The sequence below is a fragment of the Delphinapterus leucas genome, chromosome 3 (genome assembly GCF_059928025.1).
Source record: "Delphinapterus leucas isolate spDelLeu-1000000601 "Yukka" chromosome 3, BTC_Dleu_Yukka2, whole genome shotgun sequence".
NCBI classification, from domain to species: domain Eukaryota; kingdom Metazoa; phylum Chordata; class Mammalia; order Artiodactyla; family Monodontidae; genus Delphinapterus; species Delphinapterus leucas.
In genome coordinates, this window is record NC_143131.1 from 135,653,969 (window position 1) to 135,677,710 (window position 23,742).

General features: G+C 47.7%; 1 protein-coding gene across 1 annotated transcript in view; it reads right to left on the bottom strand.

Annotated features, from left to right (window-relative positions):
• Nucleotides 1-23,742, bottom strand: part of CCNJL (cyclin J like) — a 55,986-nt gene that overhangs the window by 9,973 nt on the left and 22,271 nt on the right. Inside the window, exon 3 of the mRNA XM_022595180.2 lies at nucleotides 16,848-17,061. Coding sequence (XP_022450888.1) covers nucleotides 16,848-17,061 — 214 coding nt within the window. The remainder of the gene's footprint in view (nucleotides 1-16,847; nucleotides 17,062-23,742) is intronic.

The window sequence follows — 23,742 nt, forward strand, 5'->3', positions numbered from 1 at the left end:
CACCTAGGAGTGACCTTACAGCCCCTGCTCTTAGCGAACAACACATTTCACAGCCAGCAAAGATTTTATGAGTTTCCTGGTGTTGCACGTGCCGGGCAGACGTTTCCTCCCCTCCTCCCATGACCGTGAGCCGGGCAGCCCTTTGTCCCCAGCCCGCCACCACCGAGCACCGCCACTCAGCTGCTTGCTCCCTATTGACAAATGGCACAAACAGCAGATGCCTGGGAGTCTTTAGGCAGGTCCCCCAGGAGGGGTGGGGTACATTAGTCCGAGTCTTTGCAAGTCAGACAAGAGCCACAGACTGTCTTCAACTTGTTTGATGTACTTTTTATTTGGAAAAGTTTCAAATCCACAGGAAAGAAGAAAGAACTGAACAATGAACCCCGATGACCCTTCCCCAGATTCACCAACAGCTGACACGGAGCCACACAATTGCCATGTGTGTGTGCGTGTGTGTGTGTGTGTGGTATATAAATATTGGTTTTACTGGACCATTTTTTAATTAAGTTGCAGGCATGACATGCCACCCCTGGATATTTCAGCATCCATCCCTGAGGTCATTTTCCTACCTAATCATAATGTTACTAGCAATTGCAAGAACATCTGCATTAATGTAGTTAACATTTTCTAACATTCAATCCATATTTGACTTTCCCCAAGGGTCCCAAAAATGCCTTTATAACCTTTGTTTTTTTGATCCAGATCCAAAAGGCTACACATGGTGTCTGTTACATCCCTTTGGTCCCATTCTTTGTTTGTTTTTCATGACATGGACTCTTTGGATGAATCCAGGCCAGTTGTACAATGTCCCATATTCTGGATTCCCTGATTGTTTCCTCATGATCAAACGGTTTGAGCAAGAAAACTACAGAGGTGACGTTTTGTCCCTCTTAACAGATCACATCAGGAATTATACAACATCAGTTTGTCCCAGCAATAGCGATGCTACATTTGATCGCTTGATTAAGGTGCTGATATCAGATCTCTCCATTTTAAAGGTACCATTCTCCTGTGAAATTAATAAGTCATCTGTGAGGTGACTCCTCAAGAATAAGTGAATACCCTGTTTCCCAACAGCCTTTAACTTAATGGTTTCGCATCCATGGAGGATCCTTTCCTGAATAAATTATTACATTGGGGTTGAAAAAAAGAATTTTTAACAATTCTACCATTTCATCTACATTTTTCTTTTTGGATATTCACACTGTCCCAAATTTGAACAGTCGGAGCACTGTCAACACACTAAAGTTAAGAAAAAAAATCCTAAGCCTATCAGAGCACTCACCCTGAATCTGGGAGGCCAGCCACATGCACACGAGCCCTTAGTGTTGATGGCAGTGGTGAAACATACAAACAACACCTCTGAGGATGCTCTGCACACCAGCTGACTGATTGCTCCCACACTCCCAGGGGCTGGTGCAAAGAGAGCCTGAGCCACACTTGGCAGGTCATAGAGTGAGTTAGTGGACTGATGACCGTGAGGCCACCAAGTGATCTAAACTCTTAACCACAGACTAGGCCACAGTGGCCAGACACTGTAAGCCAGCAAGCCTCAGGAGTGACACTCACACACTGGCTTTTTTTTTTTTCCTCTCTCTTTTTTTAAATGGCATTTAAAGAAATTATAGTAAGATGCACATAACAGAAAATGTACCATTTTAACCGTTTTTGACTGCACTGTGCGGTAGCATTAAGCACATCCACGCTGTTGTGTAGCCAAAATCTCCAGAACCCTTTTCATCTTGCGAAACGGAAACCCATTAAACAGCTCCCTGTCTCCCTCCACCAACCCCTGATAACCACCTTTCTACTTTGTCTCTATGAATTGACTAAAGACTGGCTCCTTCTTCTTCTTCTACCTACTGTCCTGACAATCAAGCCTTAAAACAGACCAAACAGATTCCTGACTTTTCTGAAGTAGGGTCAAGAGAAGCAGTATTTTTAATTGCTTAAAAAACAAAACAAAACAAAAACCAAACTCTTTATTTTGGAAAAATTTTAAAATACCCAAAAAATAGAGAAAATGTTATAATGAAGCCCCATGAATGCATTATGCGACTCTAACACTCATCCACATTTACACTGACTTTAGAAAAATTCTTAAATAAAAACATAAACAGCACAGAATGGGAGTCTATAAAAAGCCAGTGTTGCCCGTTTCTCAAGCCCAGGCCCAGCGCTGCCCACTCTCTACTAGACAGGTCCCAGTTAATCCCCCCAACAGTCCTTCATGCCTGGCAAGATGCCCATTTACAGGCTCATTCAGGATTACCTGCTGCCCATTCAGGAGGTAAACCTAGGCTCAGACGTGAGGCCAAAGTTCCCCGGCTAAAGAGAACCAGGTTTTAATGCAATAGCTATTAAAATTATTCTTCTTTGCTAAAGAAGTACAATGCCTTTAAAAACAGTCAAAGCTGCCCTTTCTGAAGAAAGGCCTCTCTCCTATTTGAAGTCCTCCCCCCGCCCTTCATCTGAGAAAGAGAAACAAAATTGGATGCGGAATTGAGACCCCATGGCTACCCTCCCGCTTCCCGCAGCTCCCTGCCCTACTCTGTATGCTGCTCATGATAAAGGGAAGGGGGGAGGCAGGTCAGAGGGTAAAGAGCCACCCCCGTGGCTGCCTGGCCCTCCAGGTGGACCTGACATCTTCTGAGCTGACTGTAGAAAAGAGCTGGGCGGTAGAGGAGCTGAGGACCCAAGAGGAAAGAGAAAGCCCTGGTGGAAAGGGCTTTTCACCAGTACTTGGGAGAGAAAGCACTGGGCCCTTTAGTCCCCAGGCTGGGCCAGGCTGAGTGGAGACCTTTCTGATACTAATTCTTCCTTCTTCAGATCCTTCCTTCGTCGAAGGGGAGAGCAGTGGCCATTAGGTGGGGCAGAGCCGGCCAGCTTTATTTACAGCTAGTCCTGAGGATATTTAATAAGGGCTGAGCACATCCTGTTAACCAGGGTGAACCCGGATTCTGGGGGAGGTCCTGACTGGAAACAGGCAAGAATGCTCCCCTTTTCCCTCCAAGGACTTTGAGTTCAGGCTCCAGTTCTAGTTCTCCATCCTTACTGCTGTTACGACCTGTATGGCTTTGGGCAATCACTTGGAAACCCACAGCCCAAAGGGTGGTCAGGAGGGCTCGAGGAGACAGTAGGTGCGTGACTGGCACAGGACCCGGGGCACAGGAAGCGCTCCGTAAACGGTAGCAGATGCTGCTATTATTCACTGAACATTGTTATTTACTCCTTGCGCCCCGGACCTCTGATCTTTCTTCTAAAGTCCTGTTAGTTGGGTAGAGATGAACTAGAGTTGGCAGCCGACGCTACAGACATTTTCTTACAGGCTCTGAAAAAGGGGTGGAAATAAGTCCAACCAAAGGCTCCCCCAGCTCCACCAATTCCAGCGGCTGGGCTGTGAGGGACCCCCAGAGAGGACGCTAGAGTGGCCCCAGCTTCCTTCCCCTGGATTGTGACCTTGAGTTCCACCCTCCTGCTGGTGGTTCCAAGGTTCACAGAGAGGGAGGCCAAGGGCAGTGTGGGGTCCAAGGCCTTTCCCGGATGGGTCTTCCCCGCAGGGGTGGGAGTTTCCCAGGTGTCCCAGCTGGTTAGCAAGAAGCAGGGAATCCACACACTAGGATGTGAGCCCCGGAGGGCAGGGAGTTTCACACTTGGTTCCCCTCTGCATCTCAGGCTCCACGCACAGCACAGCAGGCATCAAGCAATACAGGCAGTCCCGAGGGAGGGGCAGCCTCCACGGACCACGTTTGTTATGCCCTTGACAAGTGAACTCAGTGCATTCTGGGAACAACCCCAGGGGCTGGGAGTGTTTTCCACATGGAATCAGAAGCTCAGAAAGGTTAAGTGAGTTGCCCCAATCACCCAGCTGTGAAGGGCGAGAGCAAAATGAAAAGTCTGGCTGGCTACTTATTCCATGAGGATGGGGACCACACCTGTCTTGTAGAACATTATAGATCCCCTTCACCTAGCACAGCAGCCAGCACAAATTCAATACTTAATAGGTTTTTTTTAAACCAATACATAAATGGCTCTGAAGTCCAGAGCTTTCTATACCACAAGCAGGAAATCTCAGATACAATCACGAAGATCCCTGCAATTCCAGAAAGTCTCCATAGTGAGTTTACCTACCTGGGTGCAGGAATTCCCATGGATGTGGGTGTCAGGTAAGCTGCAGCCTCCCCATCTAACCCCCATGTTCTCTACAAATACTCATCTTCATCAATCCTCCTATTTATTCCAGAGCCTTTCCACTAAAGATCTGTATGATCAACAAGACTCAGTTTTTATTTCCAATGGCAGAACTGAAGTTGAAGAGTAAATCTCCAACAGGGATGCTTTCTGTAATAAAGAACAGCCTCCCCTAGAGGGTGTGGAGAAAAGGGAACCCTCCTACACTGTTGGTGGGATTGTAAGTTGGTGCAGCCACTGTGGAAAACAATATGGAGGTTCCTCAGAAAACTAAAAATAGAGCTACCATTCCACTCCTGGGCATATATCCAGAGAAAAACATGGTCCAAAAGGATACATGCACCTCAATGTTCACTGCAGCACTACTTACAATAGCCAAGACATGGAAGCAACAGAAATGTCCATCGACAGATGAATGGATAAAGAAGATATAGTAAATATACACAATGGAATACTACTCAACCATAAAAAAGGCTGAAATAATGCCGTTTGCAGCTACATGGATGGACCTAGAGATTATCATGCTAAGTGAAGTAAGTCAGAAAGAGGACAAATACCATATGATATCACTTATATGTGGAATCTAAAATAAGACACAAATGAACTTAACTATGAAACAGAAACAGAATCACTAACATAGAGAACAGACTGGTGATTGCCAAGGGGGAGGGAGGTGGGGGAGGGATGGAGTGGGAAGTGGGGTTAGCAGATATAAGCTTTTATATATAGGATGGATAAACAACAAAGTCCTACAGTATAGCACAGAGAACTATATTCAATATCCTGTGATAAACCATAATGGAAAAGAAAATATTAAAAAAAGAATGTGTATATATATATATATATATATATATATGTATAACTGATTCACTTCGCTGTAAAGCTGTAATGAACACAACACTGTAAATCAACGATACTTCAATTTTTTTTTTTTAAAAAAAGCTCTTTGGCTTTTTGTAGTTATTGAGGCCAGAAGCTTGCTTCCTACTTGTCCCCAAAGGGGCATGCTCATATGTCCAGCAGACAAGTGTCTTTCCGAGGAACCAGGGGAGACAGATTTTGAGCAATCTGATGGAGAAGCTAGGAAACTACTCTGGGGACGGCACCCTCCGAGAGGCTGTTTGACTTTGCGATGCAGCACGGAGAGGCAGAGCAAGTACGGTGCCGAGGGTCACCCTGGGTTCTCCAGAGGCTCAGCCACTCACTGGCTGTGTGGTCTGGGGCAAGTCTCAACCTCTGGGGCTGGTGCAATGGGAGAAACAGAAGGAGACAGAATGGTGGTGAGGATGACACAAGGGCTCGGTGTGCTCAGAACAGGGCCCAGCCCTCAACAAACATTGGAATGTGTGCTGCTTTATAAACCTCTGCTCGCTTCAGGACCAACCGTGCAGTCACAGTCACAGGTGCAATAACAGCTTAATTTGTGAACAGGATTTGAGGTGGGAGAAAGCCAGGAACAGAGCAAGAAAACCCTCCAGCTATAAGACAGTGCTTCGGTGGTGGTTTTCAGGGAAGGGAGGAAGATGTGAAGACCATAGCGGTGGGAAGCGGGGAGGATGTGTCTCCCCCACGCTATCCTGCTGCAGACATGCTGTGTCCAAGAGCTCCAGCCCCTCCAGAGACCTGGAGGTTAGGAAACGTCCTGCAGAAACAAGCCTGTAATCTCAGCCAGACCTGGGTGTCAGGGAGACCCGGCATGAAGGTGAAGCTCGGCCACCTTCCCTGGTTGAGCTCCCTTCCTTCCTCAGGACACAAAGAAAGGTCCTTAAGGAATGTCTACGATCCCTGTCACTGAAGATTCCTTCCACACACACGTACTCTGCCTTACAGGGTCTCCCTCCTTCCCCTCCTCACAGCAAAGCTGCATCTCCAGTCTCCCGCACGGAGCAGAGCTCAATACTGAATGCACGAATGAATGAAAACACATTTCTGACAGGCTGACTCAGTTCCTGAGTCCAACTCTGGACCGGAGATGAGGTTGCAGGTGGTGGTTTTCTCCAGGAGGAAACTGTAAAAATGTCTCCGAGGTCAGAGGTGGCATTCGGCCAGCTGGGTCAGACACTGGCTTCCCTTCTGGCTGCGAGGACTTCCCCGTCTCAGGATGGAGCAACTGGTGGCATGACTTCACACGGTGGCCCCAGCAACGCCCAGGCTCCTTTGTGCTCCTCTTTACAAGGGACCCAAATAATATCATTGACTGTAAGGGGCCATGGGATGTGGCCCCTTGTCATGTACACGGCTGGCATCTGGGGCCTGGATTACATTACAGAGTTCTCCCCTGTAATGAGGGTCACTGCTTTGCAGAATGCCCACTCCTGGCTCACCAGGGGCTGCCCTGGACTGGGCCTGACCAGGCTGCCGGGCTTCAGGAAGAGCTGAGAGAGAGCTCTTCTAGGCTGTGGTGCTGAAGGCATGGATGGAGGGGTCCTGGATCCTTTGTTGTTCCAACCTCTCTGCTTGGAGAAGGGAGGAGAAAGAGGAAGAGGAGAAGGGGGAAGGGGAGGGGGAGGGGAAGGGGGACGGAAGGGGAGGGGGAGGGGAGGAGTGCAGCAATCTTGGCCCCCTCTCTCAAGGTTAGAAGGGGAGTCACTTCCAGACGTGAAACACCATCCTTAGGGCCGAAGTTTTCATCCAGGTCAGCTAAAACGCACTCTGCAGCCTCGGAAAGCAGAGGAGCCAGGCATCTCCCAGCAACCTCTTCATTTGCTGGTTTGAGTCTTCTTGCTAGAGCCAAGGAAGAAAGTGATCTGGGACCTCCCTGGTGGCACAGCGGTTAAGAATCCGCCTGCCAATGCAGGGGACACGGGTTTGAGCCCTGGTCCGGGAAGATCCCACATGCCGTGAAGCAGCTAAGCCCGTGCGCCACAACTACTGAGCCTGCGCTCTAGAGTCCACGAGCCACAACTACTGAAGCCCACGTGCCTAGAGCCCGTGCTCCACACCAGGAGAAGCCACCGCAATGAGAAGCCCGCGCACTGCAACGAAGAGTAGCACCCGCTCGCTGCAACTAGAGAAAAGCCCGTGCACAGCAATGAAGACCCAATGCAGCCAAAATTAAATTTAAAAATAAATAAATAAATAAAAGAAAGTGATCTGCTGTGGGACAAGTGCTGCTGTTGTGTAGCAGCTGAGAGCAAGGACTCGGGGGGCAGGGTTGGGGGGCGGTGATGGCCACCTGGGTTCCCATCCTAGCTGTGTGCCCATGGGCAAGTTACCCAACTACTGGGCCTCGGTTGCATCCTCTGTCAACTGAGGAAAATAACAATGCCTACTTCACAGGATTGTTCTGAGGATTAAATGAGCAAACCCACACAAAGAATTCAAAACACTGCCTGGCATAGAAACAATAAATATTAACCATTCCATGATCCCTGAGGCCAGGATCTGCCCTCCACCCGCAAATTCTGATTATAGAAAAAAATGCAGTGAGTTTGCAAGTAGTTTTTATTTTATTCTTTATATTTTTTTCTATTTTCTAATTTTCTACAAGGGACAAATACCACTCTCCTGCTGAGGAAAAGCAGTTTCAACTTCTCAGAAGACGGGCCCCTAGAAGCCACAACCGGCAAAGTAACTGCCAGAGAAGGTTCCTGAATGTGGATCTGCCCTAGTCCAGGACTAGGACATAGGGAAAGGCAAGGCATGCTCCTTGAAGACCATCTTGAAAATCCACTAACATGAAAACAATCTCATCTCACCACCCAGAGAGGGGACAGGCTGGCATATTTCCTTTGGGCCTGGAAGGGGCTTTTGTTTTTGTTTAGAGGACAGTGATCTTCATTTTTTTATTTTTTTAAAATAAATTTATTTTATTTATTTACTTATTTTACTTATTTATTTTTGGCTGTGTTGGGTCTTCATTGCTGTGCGCGGGCTTTCTCTAGCTGCGGCAAGCGGGGGCTACTCTTCGTTGCGGTGCGCGGGCTTCTCATTGAGGTGGCTTCTTTTGTTGCGGAGCACGGGCTCTAGGCACGCGGGCTTCAGTAGTTGTGGCTCGCAGGCTCACCAGTTGTGGCTCGTGGGCTTAGTTGCTCCACGGCATGTGGGGGTCTTCCCGGACCAGGGCTCGAACCCGTGTCCCCTACATTAGCAGGCAGACTCTTAACCACTGCGCCACCATATAGCTGATTTACAATGTGTGTTAGTTTCAGGTGTACAGCAAAGTGAATCAGTTATACATATACACATATCCACTCTTCTTTTTTTTTTAGATTCTTTTCCCACATAGGCCATCACAGAGTATTGAATGGAGTTCCCTGTGCTATACAGCAGGTTCTTATTAGTTATTTATTTGGAAGGGGTTTTAAAATCAACTGAAAGGTGCCTTGCTGGTACGATCGAGACCAATGCTGACCAGGCGGTGGGTGTCCCGTGGAGGGCAGGGTGCTGTGACCAGGGGAGTGAACACCCACTACGTGGAGCCCGAGTCTCCTGGGCAAGGCAAGGAGGGGCTCTAATCTGGAAGACAGTCTCTGGGTGTGGGGAACGGGTGCCTAATGAAGGACTCTGAGCTCTGCCCTCTCAGACTTCAGCAGCAGCAGGAGAATGCGTATAATGCAATTCTGGCCATAAGAGCGGAGAAGGTACTACAAGACACGAGTATTCACTACAGAGAGGGTTCAAGGCTGCTGCAAATAAAAAGAAAATAAAGATGAATGCCTAGCTCCCAGCAGCCAAACTGCAGACAGCGTGAGGAGTGGACAGGCTGCCCAACGTCAATGTCTGGGTCTTCGTGTGAGCCGGGCTGTTCTCCTAACAGTAAGGACACCTGGATTTTCTCAGAAGGGCGACTGGCTTGTTCCAGGCAGGTGCCCAGAGACCTGCTGGTCATGCTTGGCTTGAAGTCTGCTTCTTTATGACGGGGACTTGATCTACTTTGTACCTTACAGTCTCCCAGGCTCAGCGCATAGTAAGTACATGTGTGTGGAATGAACCATCGTCAACGAAAGGGCCTGTAGGCACCCCTACCGTTCACCCCCGTCTCCCCGGGGCTGAACACAGCACCTGGCGTATTGCAGAGGTGGAATAAATGTTTTTTGACTGGTTTACCCATGCAGGGTCAAGGGCTCCTGAACACTGCATGATTAATGAACCCATGCAGCTCAAGATTCCCCCTCCTCTCAAAAAACCCCAGGCCTTGGGCTTCCCTGGTGGTGCAGTGGTTGAGAGTCCGCCTGCCGATGCAGGGGACACGGGTTCGTGCCCCGGTCTGGGAAGATCCCACATGCCGCGGGGCGGCTGGGCCCATGAGCCATGGCCGCTGAGCCTGCGCGTCTGGAGCCTGTGCTCCGCAACGGGAGAGGCCACAACAGTGGGAGGCCCACGTACCGCAAAAAAAAAAAAAAAAAAAAAAAAAAAAAAACCCCAGGCCTTGGCCAAACAGGTCTGGGCACTAGAATTGCTAAGGCAAATGGTGTGATTTCTGAATTTCCAGCCCAGCCAGCTATCCAACCGGCACGTCACACAAAATCCCTCCCCCCAAATAGTTCTAAGCCTGCCAGTCTGCAGAGATGGGAACAGGAAATGGAAAATCACCGTGTCCTCACTCACTGTGCCATAACACTGGAGCCCCGAGCCCGGATCTGCTCAGCGTGGCCCTCACGTGACAGACCACTGTTTTCAGTCCGCCCATGCTGTGTGGCCACTGCCAAAATGTCACCGATTAGAAGATGTACCACTGATGTTGCAGCAGCTTTCTGGAGGAAATAATAAACTATGGTCATATGAAGCACACACATCAAAGGTAAGACCTATCCTGGTGTCTGAAATGTGAAACCATGGCAGGGAGGAAACTGAGTGCTGGCCACTCTTGCATGAGAGGCAGGGAGTGTTAAATTATTTCCTGCATGGGGGCAGCCACATTTCCTCGCAGATTTGTGTTTAATCCTATAAATAAATCTTAGGGTTTGTCTGAAGTACACCCCTGAACAAGGCCACCTGGAAAAATTGCTCCCTTTGCATCTGCTGCCTACAATTAGTGCCCCAGAGGGGTCCCAAGCATTCCTAGCTTTGGGGGGAGCTGGGGTGCCTTCCTTCATCCTTGTCCAGAAGGGAAATCCAGGAGGGATTAGGACTGCTTCCCCCCACTTTGCTGTCAAAGAAGCTGCTTCTCAGTCACCAAAGCAGGGGGAGGGGAGGGGAGCGGAGGGGAGGGATGCAGGGATGAGAGAGGGGGAGTGAGGCACTTTCCTAGGAGAAAGACAGGCCTCTCCTAGAATCTCCCGAGACCCAGAGGCAGTGCCTTTTTTGGTACCTGCCCTAAGAAATGAGGCTACTGATTTCTGGCTTAAGAAGCCTTAAAAGCAGTTGGTCTGGGAACTCATTTCTCACCTGGACACCCTGGACAGGACAAGGCAGAAAGGCAGGATGCAAATGTACTCTGTGCTGGGAGCATAGACAGAAGCTCAAAGTGGACGAGAGGCCAGGATGGGGGAGGGACAACGCTCCTCTTCTGATGGTGTGTTGCTCTCGTGGAGAAGCACGTGCTTCCAAAGGCTCCCACACATTAAGTTCAATTTAAGAAAAAAGGGATCTGCTCAGCTGTTGGTCAAAACCTCTGCAAGGCAATTCAGTGCTACCCACCGAAACCTTAAATGCACACACCTCTGACCAAAGCAATCCCACAGACATACCTCAGTGCGCAAAGATGCAGAGGAAAGGACAGCTGTTGTCATATTGTTTAAAGCAGTAAAAAAAAAAAAAAGAAAAAGATGGCAATGTAAATATCCATCAACAGGGAATCATTCTATAAATGTCAGTGTTTATAATATGGAGAACTCTGCAGTCAGTAAAAAGAGTAAGGTAAATCCATACAGACGGGAAAGATGTTCCCTAAGGTACCATGAAGAAAACACCTTTGGTATTAATCCACTTGTGCAAATGTAATGGATTCTGATTATTTACTGTGCACACTGATCTGGTGAATACAGAACCACGCTCCTAGGGGAAGATACAGGGTTAGGTTCCTTTGAGCCTCTGATCACAACCGATCAACACATAACCTTTTTTGTGTATTTCTGTTTACTGTATTGTTGACTCATGATCACTGAACTCACAGCCAACAGCACTTACACCTTATACCTGAGCAAAGCTTACCTAACACACACATTTTTCTCCTAAGGTACACACACCACAGCCTTCCCAAACGTAGGAACACGACACTGCAATTCAGCACGATGGTTAGGGCCCGTTTTACACAGCAAAAACACCAACAAGCAGAAAAATGAGAAAACATGGCACTAAACAGCAAAAAAAGGACACCTGTTATTAGTATGAGAGCTGAGAAGGCACAGCGCTGCCTTGTTCGACCTCAGCTGGGAACACGCACGCCAGGCGATTCACATCTTCTGTTGCTCAGCACGTGTCCACGAATGACCCGAAAAGTTCCGGGAGTATTGATTTTGGGGTTACAGATAAATTTTAGTGAGTAGGTGAATTCACAAGTATGGAATCTTGGACTCATGAGGGCTGACTGTATGTTTGTATATGCACAGAACATTTCTAGAAAATACACTCGATCCATTTTGGAAAAAGATGTAAGGGACTTTTGCCAGAAGTTATCTCTGGAGAATGAGATGGGTAACAGATTTTTTATTTTATTCTTTGAATCTCATTTACAAGTGAGCACACCATTTCTAATTTTAAAACTCTACAGGAGGGAGATGGGCCTTTCTGCAGGTAAGCACAGCAAAGCATGACAGACTCACGCCGGGCTACGGGACCCTGCCCTGCAGGAGGACCCATGTGCAGAGAGGGGTCCTTCCCTTGCAGAGGCCGTGGGACCACACTCCTGCTTGATGTTTCCCTCTCCTGGGGAGGAGGATGAGGGCTGAGATGAAGGCCAGCATTGGACTCAGGCTCACCTACAAAAATATGGAAGTCAGAACTTTATCCCAAGAAACAGATGGACTTGTCCCCCTGAGCTTTCACAGCTTTTCACAAGCCAGAAGCCAGGAGCAGGACAGGGCTCACCAACAACTCAGCACTAAGAAACCTTGTTTAGGGGCTTCCCTGGTGGAGCAGTGGTTGAGAGTCCACCTGCCGATGCAGGGGACACGGGTTCATGCCCCGGTCTGGGAAGATCCCACATGCCGTGGAGCGGCTGGGCGCGTGAGCCATGGCCGCTGAGCCTGCGCATCCGGAGCCTGTGCTCCGCAACGGGAGAGGCCACGATCCGGGAGAGGCCACAACAGTGAGAGGTCTGTGTACCGGGGAAAAAAAAAAGAAACCTTGTTTTCCCAGGGAGTGGGGTGGGGGTCTGGAAGTCACAATGAAAGAAAACAGAAGTCTGTAAAGAGAAAGTATGACGGAATTGGGATTAGAAAGGAAAAAAAAAGAATAGAAAAAGGAGGAAGAGAGGGAATCTGGCAATTTTGTTTAAGGGCAGTTTTTGGGGTTTTTTTTGGCCACACCACGTGGCATGTGGGATCTTAGTTCCCCGACCAGGGATCGAACCCGTGCCCCCTGCATTGGAAGCAAGGAGTCTTAACCACCAGACCACCAGGGAAGTCCCTTTACGGGCAGTTTATACGGCTGTTAATCTATGATTCATTCCCTCCTCTCACCCCCGGAAATGAAAATAGGTTTGTTTTCCCGATTCTGAAAATACGTAAGTACATCTAGAACTGGAAGGATACACGCCAAACTTTGGGAATGGGACTATGGATTTGGGGGGAAACAATTTTTTTACACTAAGTCCTTCTGTATCTTTTGTATGTTTCTAACAATAAAAATGTATCTCATACTTTTTGTATCATCACATTTAAGGCCATGCTACATAGCATAACATAGCATAGCAAGCATGCCTCTTGTCTTTCCGGTTTTCTTTCCCTCCCTCTCTCCTTCCTCAGGCTGGTCCATGCCCTGAAGCTAAGAACTCAGCACCCAGTCATCTCTGAGCAGTGACAACCAGGCAAAAGTAAAACTCCAAGTTTCCTTAAAAAGTTCAACATAGAATGACCATATATGACCAGCAATTCCACTCCTAGGTTGCTACGCAAAAGAATTGAAAATAGATGTTCAAACAAACTGGTGCCTGAGTATTCACAGCAGCACTAATCCTAATAGCCAAAACGTGAAAACAACCCAAATGTCCATCAACAGATGAACGGATAAAAACAAATGTGGTCTATCCATACAACAGAGATTATCTAGCCATAACAAGGAATGAAATACTGATACATGCTACAACACGGATGAACCCTGAAAACAGAACGTGAAAGAAACCAGACATAAAAGGTCACGTGCTGTATGACTCCTTTTCATATGAAATACCCGTAACAGTCAACTCTATACAGACACAGAACAGACTGGTGGTTGCCAGGGGCCAGGGGTGGGAAGGAATGGGGAGTTACTGCCTAATGGATACATGGGCTCCTTTTGGGGTGATGAACATGTTCTGGATCTAGAGAGAGGTGATGTCTGCACAACAGCGTTAATGTACTAAATGTCACGGAACTATACACTTTACAGTGGTTAAAATGGTAGAGTCTATGTTGTGATATGACTTCTACCTCAATTTAAAAAAAATAAAGCAAAGTTCCAAACTGTGTGACCTTGGGCCTCTCTGAGCCTACAGAATGGTCAGATGACAGCACAATCACACAGGCTGGTTGTGAGGCTTCCAAGTGATGTGTGTGTAAAGTGCTTGGCACAGGGCTGGGCGCATAGAAGGGGACCAGTGAGCAATGAAGCTGCCCCTGCCGGGACGACGATTATTACGTGGCACTGTGAAAGCCAACTCACCTGCAAGTGGTGGGGTTTCTGTGTTGTCAAATTGTCCTTTTAGTTAAACACCAACAAGCAAAAGACAGTTGGGGAGGGGTGCTGTGTGAGATGAAAGACTAAAGAAGAGAGTGGCTCTTCTCTATTTATGGTATATTTATATCTAGATTATATTTATACTAGAATTCTCTCCTCTGTCAAGGTAGGAAATGCAGTTAACTTGGTCCTAGAAAGGCAAAGGGTGGCTTTGCCAGTGGTCCCCCAAGGAACAACCCACAAGCTCTTGCTTTTCTGCCCCCTTCCCCAGGCTTGGAGACATGCGTCCTTGACTGGCTCCTGTTTTATGGGGGCAGAAGGGGCTATGTGTAGGTGAGAGGGCTCCACCTATGCAAAGGCCCTTACCTGCAAGCAGCTTTAAAAACCTAAGAATGGACAGATGGGGGCAAGAAGGACTATCCCCCTTCTTATCTGGGAATTAATTATTTGCAACAAAATTAGCAGAACCCAGAACTTCCTGAGGCAAGGTGAACCCCCTTGTGGCTGACAGTCGGCCTGGCGAGAGGGGAGGGAGGAATGAATAGGATTTCAGGCTGTCATGGAAACTTTTCTTTCCTGGGGCCTCTGAGCATATGGCAGGTGTCCTGAAAAATCCGTTCCTGCTGCCCAAGGCTGGCTGCTGTCCTCAGACATGTGGGTGAGGGCCTCTGCCTCTCCCTCTGAAAGGCCCCCTCCCTCTGCCACGGCAGCAGGCACAAAGGAGTCCCCAGTGCGCACCTCTCATCCCAGCTCCCCAGACAGATGCTGGGAGCCTCGGTGAACCCATGGAAATCCGAGTCCCCTGCCCCCAGGGCCCTCGAGGCAACCCGCAGATCACAGACGGCAGCAGGCCAGAGGCCACGGTGCAGACTCCTCGAGGGCCGCTGCAGCGGGGACAAACCCCCCAGCTCCTCCCAAGACAAAAGAGAGCTGCGTGCTGATTTGAGACTTTGAAGTAATGAGCAGGCTGGACTCCCAGCAAGACAGGCTACCCTGTATAACATGGGAAATCCAGTTGGCTCAAGGTAGAGAAAATCACAAGTCAGGAGGCTGTAAACCCAGAGCAGCCAAAGGGATTAAGATAACAGCAGGTGGCAGGTGCCAGGGTGGAAAAAAAGGTAGAATTCTGAAAACTCTAAAGCCATGTGTCTGGACCTGGGTGATTGTGCTGGAGGGTCTGTAGCAGCATGCCAGGGACAGACAAAGCCACAGGAGAAAATGGGCATGGTGGTCTCAAAGCATCAGAGGGAATCAAGCACTGGGGAATGGGGAAGGGACCCATAAAATAAAATAGGACAATAACATATTGTAACGGAGAATGTAAGATGTGATTGAATTTTAAGGAGAAAAGACTAGATGTCAAAGAAATGTGACTGCAGCTGGCCACTTTGGGGTGTCCCACCCGTCTGCATGAAGGGCAACTTGGCCCAGCTCTAAGGGAAACTCTGGCTCCATTCATTTCCTTTAGCCCACAAATATTGTTTTCATTTTATTTCATTTTATTTTCTTTGGCCACACCACACGGCATGTGGGATCCTAGTTCCCCAACCAGGGATAGAACTCCCGCCCCCGGCTCTGGAAGCATGAGAGTCCACAAATCTTATTTTTTGAGGCCTTACTATGTGTTCCTTTCCCTCCCTGAAACTCACTGCTTAGCGGGGGAGGTGAGTGTCAATCAAAAGTCCATGAGGCCATGCGGCTGTACCTCAGGGAGGCCTTATGTACACCCCACTCCCAAGGCGGCAGGGGAGGCTTTCTCAGGGATGTGAGTACAGGGCCCAAGCGCCATTTAACCAGGACCAGATGGGCAGGGGGAAGGAATGGGAAGTCCTGTGGGCAGAGGGAACAGCATGTGCAAAGATCTGCGACAGGAGGGGCTTGGCTGGAACCTAGGGATGGAAGAGGAGAAAGGCCTGAGGTCAGAGAGGCAGGACCCTGACGGACGGTCCTTCTAAGACTGTCGGTAAATCAGGGGGCAATTTTTAGTTGCAGCGTGGCATGGCAGACTGTGCTTTAAGCAGATGACCAGAGTAGTAGCATATTCATTTCCTACCTAGGCAGACAGATGGTCAAAGCCATGCCGTGTTTTGTTTTGTTTTTTTAAGATTTTTTTTTTGGATGTGGACCATTTTTAAAGTCTTTGTTGAATTTGTTACAATATTGCTTGTTTTATGTTTTGGTTTTTCGGCCGTGAGGCATGTGGGATCTTAGCTCCCCGACCAGGGATCGAACCCACACCCCCTGCATTGGAAGGCGAAGTTTTAACCACTGGACCGCCAGGGAAGTCCCCATGCCGTGTGTTTAGTGAGGCCTCACTGGAAGATACAAACTCCAAGAGGCCTGTGCCCAGGCCTGGAGACTACACAATGGGTCCTGCTTGGGGCCCACACAAACAGTCACATTTCTAAACACCTCTAAGAACAGTGGTTGCTAGGGCTCCCCCCCCCCCATGCCAGCAATTTCAGAAGCCCTATGTCAGAAAGCAGGTAACATGGGGTTAAGACACAGGTTCTGGCACCATGCAGTTCTGGGCTCAAATCCTGTCTGCTATAGATGAGCTGGGTGACCCAAGGCAAGTTTCTTAACCTCCCTGTGCCTCGGTGAAATGGGGGTACTAAAAGTATCTGTCTTCTAGTGTCACTGTGTGGATTCATTAAGATCAAGCTGCTAAAATCCTCATCCCTTGGCCTGGTATGTTATAGATGCTAAAGAAAATGTTGGTTATTATTACTATGGTTCGCATTCAGCTAAGGATGAACACGGAAGACCATGGAAATGCAAAGTGCATTTGCAAGTGCAAATGCAAGTGCAAAGACCATGGAAATGTAGAACGACCCGGGAGCGCCCGGGCTCACCGGCTGAGGAAACAGCACGGGGAAGAAGTGGGTTCCACGTACTTGCGAGCAGAAGGCAGGAGACTGCCACGGCGTAGAGCTGCTTGGAGGTGGTGATGTTATAGCGATCCAGGAAGTGGTCCAGCAGGTAGACGGCCAGGTGCCGGGCAGCGGGACAGAGCTGGCAGTGGCTGCTCAGCAGGGTTAAGATGTCAACAAAGAACCGGCGGCTCTTCAGGAGCGGGGAGTGGGCTCGGAAGGTGGGCAGCTTCAGCTCCTGGAACAGGCAGGGCAGAAGGGGGGTCAGGGCTGTCTCCCGAGAGCCTCAGAGGCCCACCTGCTGGCTGGTGAGGAAGCATTGATTCCCTCCACACCCTCTTTGTTTTCCTTCAAGTCCCAGGATGGCAGTTCCTCTATTCTAGAAACTCCTGGACCGTCTCCCACCTGCCCTCACTGAGCATAGGCTTGTAAAGTGTCAAGAACATGAAGACAGAGGCAGGTGAAGGAGCGGGTCATTCCCAGCAAAAGCTCGACTATCTGAGATGCACAAGGCCATAAAACATGTAGGAGGCCTTGAGTTGGAGACCCACATCCAAATCTTGGTTCCTCTACTCAACCAGTTTGACGGACCTTGGTCAGCCTGCCTTCACCTTCATTTCTTCCTCAACAGCAGAGGATTAAATGAAAAATGGATGTGAAGCACCTATTTTGAAAAAATTCACCATAAAAAAGTTGTTAAAATAACAGTACAAAGAACTCCCAAATAGCCTTCACCCAGATTCATTAGTTGTTGACATATTACGTTTTCTCCCTCTGCAGACATAGGTGCTTTTTTCTAAAAGTAAGTTCTAGACATCATATATCCCCCTAGGAGGCAACTTTTCCTTTGTAATTCATACACTGCCATGTCACCTGAATTTATTTAGTCTAACGCAATAAAAACCAACAAGAGAAGTGTCACCCAACCAAGATTTTTATGATGGAAAAATTTTTCTTGTATATCTACCATATTTATAATTTAACCAAAGTAGACAAGACACAATTTATTTAGGAAATGTCTTAGAAACATTTTGTCAAATAGGGAAACAAAACTGAGGAAAAACAGGAAAAGAAAAGCTGGCAGAAAGGGAATTGTGAGAGCTCACTAAGGGCAGCTTCCCTGGGGGAGGAGATTAAAACAAATTGGTGCCCATCCTCCGTCTAATGCCCTCTTAACCCTGGGGCTTTACTTAAATAGCAACAGCTCTGGGATGAGAAGATATCTGTTCACTCACTCATTCAAGAGATATCAGTTCATTCATTTCACTCAGTATCAAGTACCTCCTATACATCAGGCATTATTCTAGGCACAGGAGGTACAATCTGGAATGAGATAGACACAGACCTAAATGTAAGATTAAAACTATAAAACTCTTGGGAAAAACACAGGAGCAAATCTTCATGACTTTAGATTAGGCAATGGCTTCTCTGATCTGACATCCAAGACAGAAGGAACAAAAAAAGAAAAAAATGCATGTTAGACTTCAAAATTTAAAACTTTCAAAAGATAACATCAAGGGCTTCCCTGGTGGCACAGTAGTTGAGGGTCTGCCTGCCGATGCAGGGGACATGGGTTCGTGCCCCAGTCTGGGAGGATCCCACATGCCGCGGAGCGGCTAGGCCCGTGAGCCATGGCGCTGAGCCTGCGCGTCTGGAGCCTGTGCTCCGCAACAGGAGAGGTCACAACAGTGAGAGGCCCACGTACCGCAAAACAAACAAACAAACAAAAAAACAACAAAAAAAGAAAAGATAACATCAAGAAAGTGAAAAGACAAACCACAGAATGGGAGAAAATGTTTGGAAATCATATATCAACAAGAGACTCTAATTCAGAATATATAAAGAACTCTTACAACTCAGCAATAAAAAGGCAAACAACCCAATTTAAAAATGGGCAAAAGGGCTTCCCTGGTGGCGCAGTGGTTGACAGTCCACCTGCCAATACAGGGGACACGGGTTCGTGCCCCGGTCCGGGAAGATCCCACACGCTGCGGAGCAGCTGGGCCCGTGAGCCACGGCCGCTGAGCTTGCGCGTCCGGAGCCTGTGCTCCGCAACGGGAGAGGCCACCACAGTGAGAGGCCCGCGTACCACAAAAAAAAAAAAAAAGGGCAAAGGACTGAATAGATATTTCTTCACAGAAGATATAGAAATTGCCAATAAGCACATGAAAAGATTCTCACGTTACTAATCATTAGGAAAATGCAAATCAAAAGCACAATCAGATACCACCTCACATCCATTAGAATGGCTATTATAAAAACCAAAACGAGAAAATAAACAAGTGTTAGCGAGAATGTGGACAAAATGGAACAAACTGGAAGCCTCAATACACTGCTGGTGGAAAAGTAAAATAGTGCAGCCAGTGTGGAAAACGATCTGGCAGCTGCTCAAAATGTGAAACACAGAGTTACCACATGACCCAGCAGTTCCAATCCTTGGTGTATTCCCAAGAGATGGAAACACAGGGCCACATAAAACCTTGTACTGGAATGTTGATAGTGGCATTATTCATAATAGCCCCCAAATGGAAACAACCCAACTGTCCATCAACTGATGAATGGAAAAATATGGTCCGTCCATCCCATGGAATATTATTAGGCCACAAAAACAAATGAAATACTGATACGTGTTACGACATGGATGAACCTTGAAAACATTATGTTAAGTAAAAAAAATCCAATCATAAAAGGCCACATATCCTGTGATTCCCTTTATATGAAATGTCCAGTATAGGAAAATCTGTTGACCAAAACTGCCTGCCTCAGCCAGGCACAATAATAACCACTTGCACGAGTTGTGTCACGACAGGAGGTCCTGATAGGGCACACTGCCGCTGAAAACTAACCAGGAGAATTCGGGAGGGGCCAAAAGGAGGGAGGAGACGCTGGCCCATAATATGTCCTGCCAACCTCCCGGAAACCCTCACGCTGGAATCCATCTTGGCTGAGAGATGCACACACCATCAGGAAGGACCTTAGTCAGACCAAACAGGGGCACAAGCAAGATGACTGGCCAGAGACAACCTGGAAAGCTAACCCCATCACCATAAAACCTGAGACTGTGAGCCACACGGCACAGCAGTTCTCCTGGGCTCCCTTATTCCACTGTTCTCTGCCCAGGCGCCCCTTCCCCAAAAAGTCTTTCGCCCTGTAAGGATAACGTGTCTCCTCGGACAATACACTTCCGAGCGCTAGACAAGAGCCCACTCTTGGGCCCTGGAAGCGGCCCCCCTTTCGGTAACAAACCCACACAAACAGAAAGCAGATAGCAACTGCTGGGAGCTGGGGGCAGTTGGGGAGGTTAGTGGCGGGGGGACCTGCCAATGGATATGGGGTTTCTTTCAGGGATGATGAAAATGTTCTGAAATTAGATAGTGTGGATGGTTGCACAACTCTGTGAATACCCTAAAAGCAACTGAATGTATACTTCAAAAGGGTGAATTTTATGGTGTGTGACTTATATCTCAATAAAGCTGTTATAAAAAAATAAGATGGACACATCACCCACTCTCATGGAGTTTATGGCCCAGTTAGAAAGAGCTGGCCATCAAAGAATAAGGCAACTGCAGAATTCCAAACCATGATCAACACTACGGAGGAAAGCTGTGGACTCTGGGAAAGCTCCTCTGAAAGCAAAGCCTGGTGGAGATTTCATGCTGGGATCTCTTTTCTTCTGGCTTATTCCCCCAGAGCCCTGAGTCCGCCACACAGCTCTCTCAGTAGCCCTAGGGCTGTGCTCAAGGAAGATGCCCAAAGCCTCAATCAATTATTTCCTGTTCCTAACATTATACATGAAGAAACTGAGTTTGACAAAGTCCTACAAACCCCAGGGCTTAACTAACTAGCAATATTAGATCTGAGACTAGAAGAATTTTAATGTAGCCTTTTTCTCAACCTTTTATTTTTTTTAAATCATGGAGAAAATCTTTTTTTAATAAACAATTTTTAATTGAAGTATAGTTGATTCACAATATTTTGTTAGTTTCAGGTGTACAGCAAAGTGATTTGGTTAACATATATATATATATTTTTTCAGATTCTTTTCCACTATAGGTTATTACAAGATATTGAACATAGTTTCCTATACTATACAGTAAACAATCCTTATTGTTTATCTATTTTATATATAGTAGTACGTATCTATTAATTCCATACTCCTAATTTATCCACCCCCCCTCTTCCCCTTTGGTAACCATAAATTTGTTTTCTATGTCAGTGAATCTGTTTCTGTTTTATAAATAAATGCATTTGCATTGTTTTTTAGATTCCACATATAAGTGATATCACATATTTGTCTTTCTCTACCTGACTCACTTCACTTACTATGATAATCTCTAGGTCAGTCCATCCAGGTTGCTGCAAATGGCATTATTTCATACTTTTTTATGGCTGAGTAATATTCCATTGCATATATGTGCCACATCTTCTTTACCCAGTCATCTGTCAGTGGACACTTAGGTTGCTTCCATGTCTTGGCTATTGTAAATAGTGCTGCTATGAACATTGGGGAGCATATATATTTTTGAGTTAGAGCTTTTGTCTTTTCTGGATATATGCTCAGGAGTGGGATTACTGGATCATATGGCAATTATATTTTTAGTTTTTTAAGGAACCTCCATACTGTTTTCCATAGTGGCTGCACCAATTCACATACCCACCAAGTGTAGGAGGGTTCCCTTTTCTCCCCATCCTCCCCAGCATTTATGATTTGTAGACTTTTTCACTCATGGAGAAAATCTTAAGTTCTTTACGGAAAAGATCTGGCTTCCCTGTGTATTATTCATCTACACTGCTTGATGGATTCATGCTGCCCCTTGAATGTGGGGTCTGGGTCTGCTCTTGCTTATGTTTGTTTTGCCACCACCCTGGTGTGATGAGAACATGGTCAGGTGCCCGAAACTAAATAGTGAAGGAGTGAAGGAAGGGAGGGGAACAGGAAGGGAGGGACTGCAGTGATGAGTATCAACCACCGGGGGCCCAGAGGAAGGTGTGGCTATCTGTGTAGAGCAGCAGGTCCGTGGGGACTTCAAGGAGAAGAGACCTGTCTAGCCAAATTCTGGAAGGATGTCTAGGAATTAACCTGTTGAAGAAGCAGAAAGGAAAGGAAGCTCAGCAGGAAAAACAGCACCTGTAAGGCCACACTGGTGTCCCGTCTGGGGAATCTGGAGCCCTTGGAACAGCCGGAGAGGGAGGGTATGCTTGAACAAAGCAGGCTGCGAGGGTGGGCAGGGTCCCAGACTGTATGTCCTGCTAAGATATCCGGCCCGCCCTGAGGGCAATGGGGAGCCAGCGAAGGGTTGAGAGCAGGGCACTGACACGGGCGCAGCAGCCATGCGGGAAGACCTCTCAGCCAGGCTCGTCCTGGGCTACAGCCAGACAGCTGGTATCAGCAACCAGCGTGTGGCTGCAGCCCCTCAACGACAGAGCCCTCTCCCCATCCTCCAGCAGCCTCCACAAGCTTGCAGCCTACTTGGGCATTTCCTCTAAGCAGAGGGCTCTATGGCTCTTGACAAGAAGCAAGCAGTCACAGATCCTTGGTGTTCCACAGGCAGCAGCTGGGGGAAATTAGCCAAGCGACCTTTGGCCCAGGCCGCGCTGCCCTCATCAAGGCAGTTCAAAGGCCCCAAACACAATAAGTCAGATATGCAATGTCCTGACTTCCCTCCCGGCTCGGCTCAGCCCAGCCAAGCTTCACTCCCTCCCTCTGGATTTTCCCTTGTGTCAAGAGAAACTCAAAGCAATACGTTGTTAGGTCTTTCCTCTGAACACTCCCCTGCGAAAAGGGCCCACTGGCTTGAGCAGATTCTCACAGGAGGCCATCGGTGCATAAAAGAAAAAGCTATGGACCTTCAGAACAGGCAACAATAGCTCCGGAAGGAGTTAGCAGGTAGGGCTTCCTGGAAAAGGCCGGTCTCAAGTGTGGGCAGGCTTCTGAACACTAGAACAGATGCCTGCGATGCTTCCCAGCCCCATTTCTTCTCCTCCCTCAGACACGGGTTTAAAGGTCACTTCCTGAGAGAGGCTTTCTCTGACCCGTCATCATTCCAGATCAGGTGCCCCTTGTTTTCTCTCTTAGCACGCTGTTCTTCACAGCCAGGTATTTACCTATTTATGTGTCTTTTCCTGCTAAACACTAGCTTCAGAGAACAGGAGCCACGTCCATCTTGCCGATACCATCTGCCCAGCGCCCAGAGCCTGGCCCAGGGGCAGGTGCTCAAAAAAATATCTGCATGAGCAAAAAGGAATGAACAGCCATCAAAAGTCATGGAGGAAACTTACATGCATATGACTAAGTGAAAGAAGTCAATCTGAAAAGGCTGCACACTATGACTCCAACTATATGACATTCTAGAAAAGGAAAAACTATGGCGAGAATGAGGAAAGATCAGTGGTAGCCAGGAGTTTGGCGGGGAGGAGATGAACAGGGGGAGCACAGAGGATTTTTAGGGCAGTGAAACTACTCCGTGTGATACTATAATGATGGATCCACGTCCAAACTCACAGAATGTGCGACACCAAGAGTGAACTCCAATGTAAACTGTGGACTTTGGGTGACAATAATGTGTCCATGTAGGTTCACTGGCTGCACCAATGGACCCCTCTGGTAGGGGGGTTGTTGACAGTGAAGGAGGCGGCAGGGGTACGTGGGGAATCTCTGTACCCTCCGTTCAGTACTGCTGTGAACCGAAAACTGCCCTAAAAGACAAAGTCAATTTAAAAAAAAAAAAAAAAAGAATGAACACAAGGACATCCCTCCCTGTTCCAAATACACCCATCCCTGCCATATATAGGGGAGCAACTTGGCACAGATTGTAAAGTCAGGCAGTTCTGGGGTGGAGTCTCACCTCCACTATTTACTAACCTTGGGCATGTGAATTCTGAACCCGTGTCCTCATGCAAAAAACCGGGGTCACAGTGC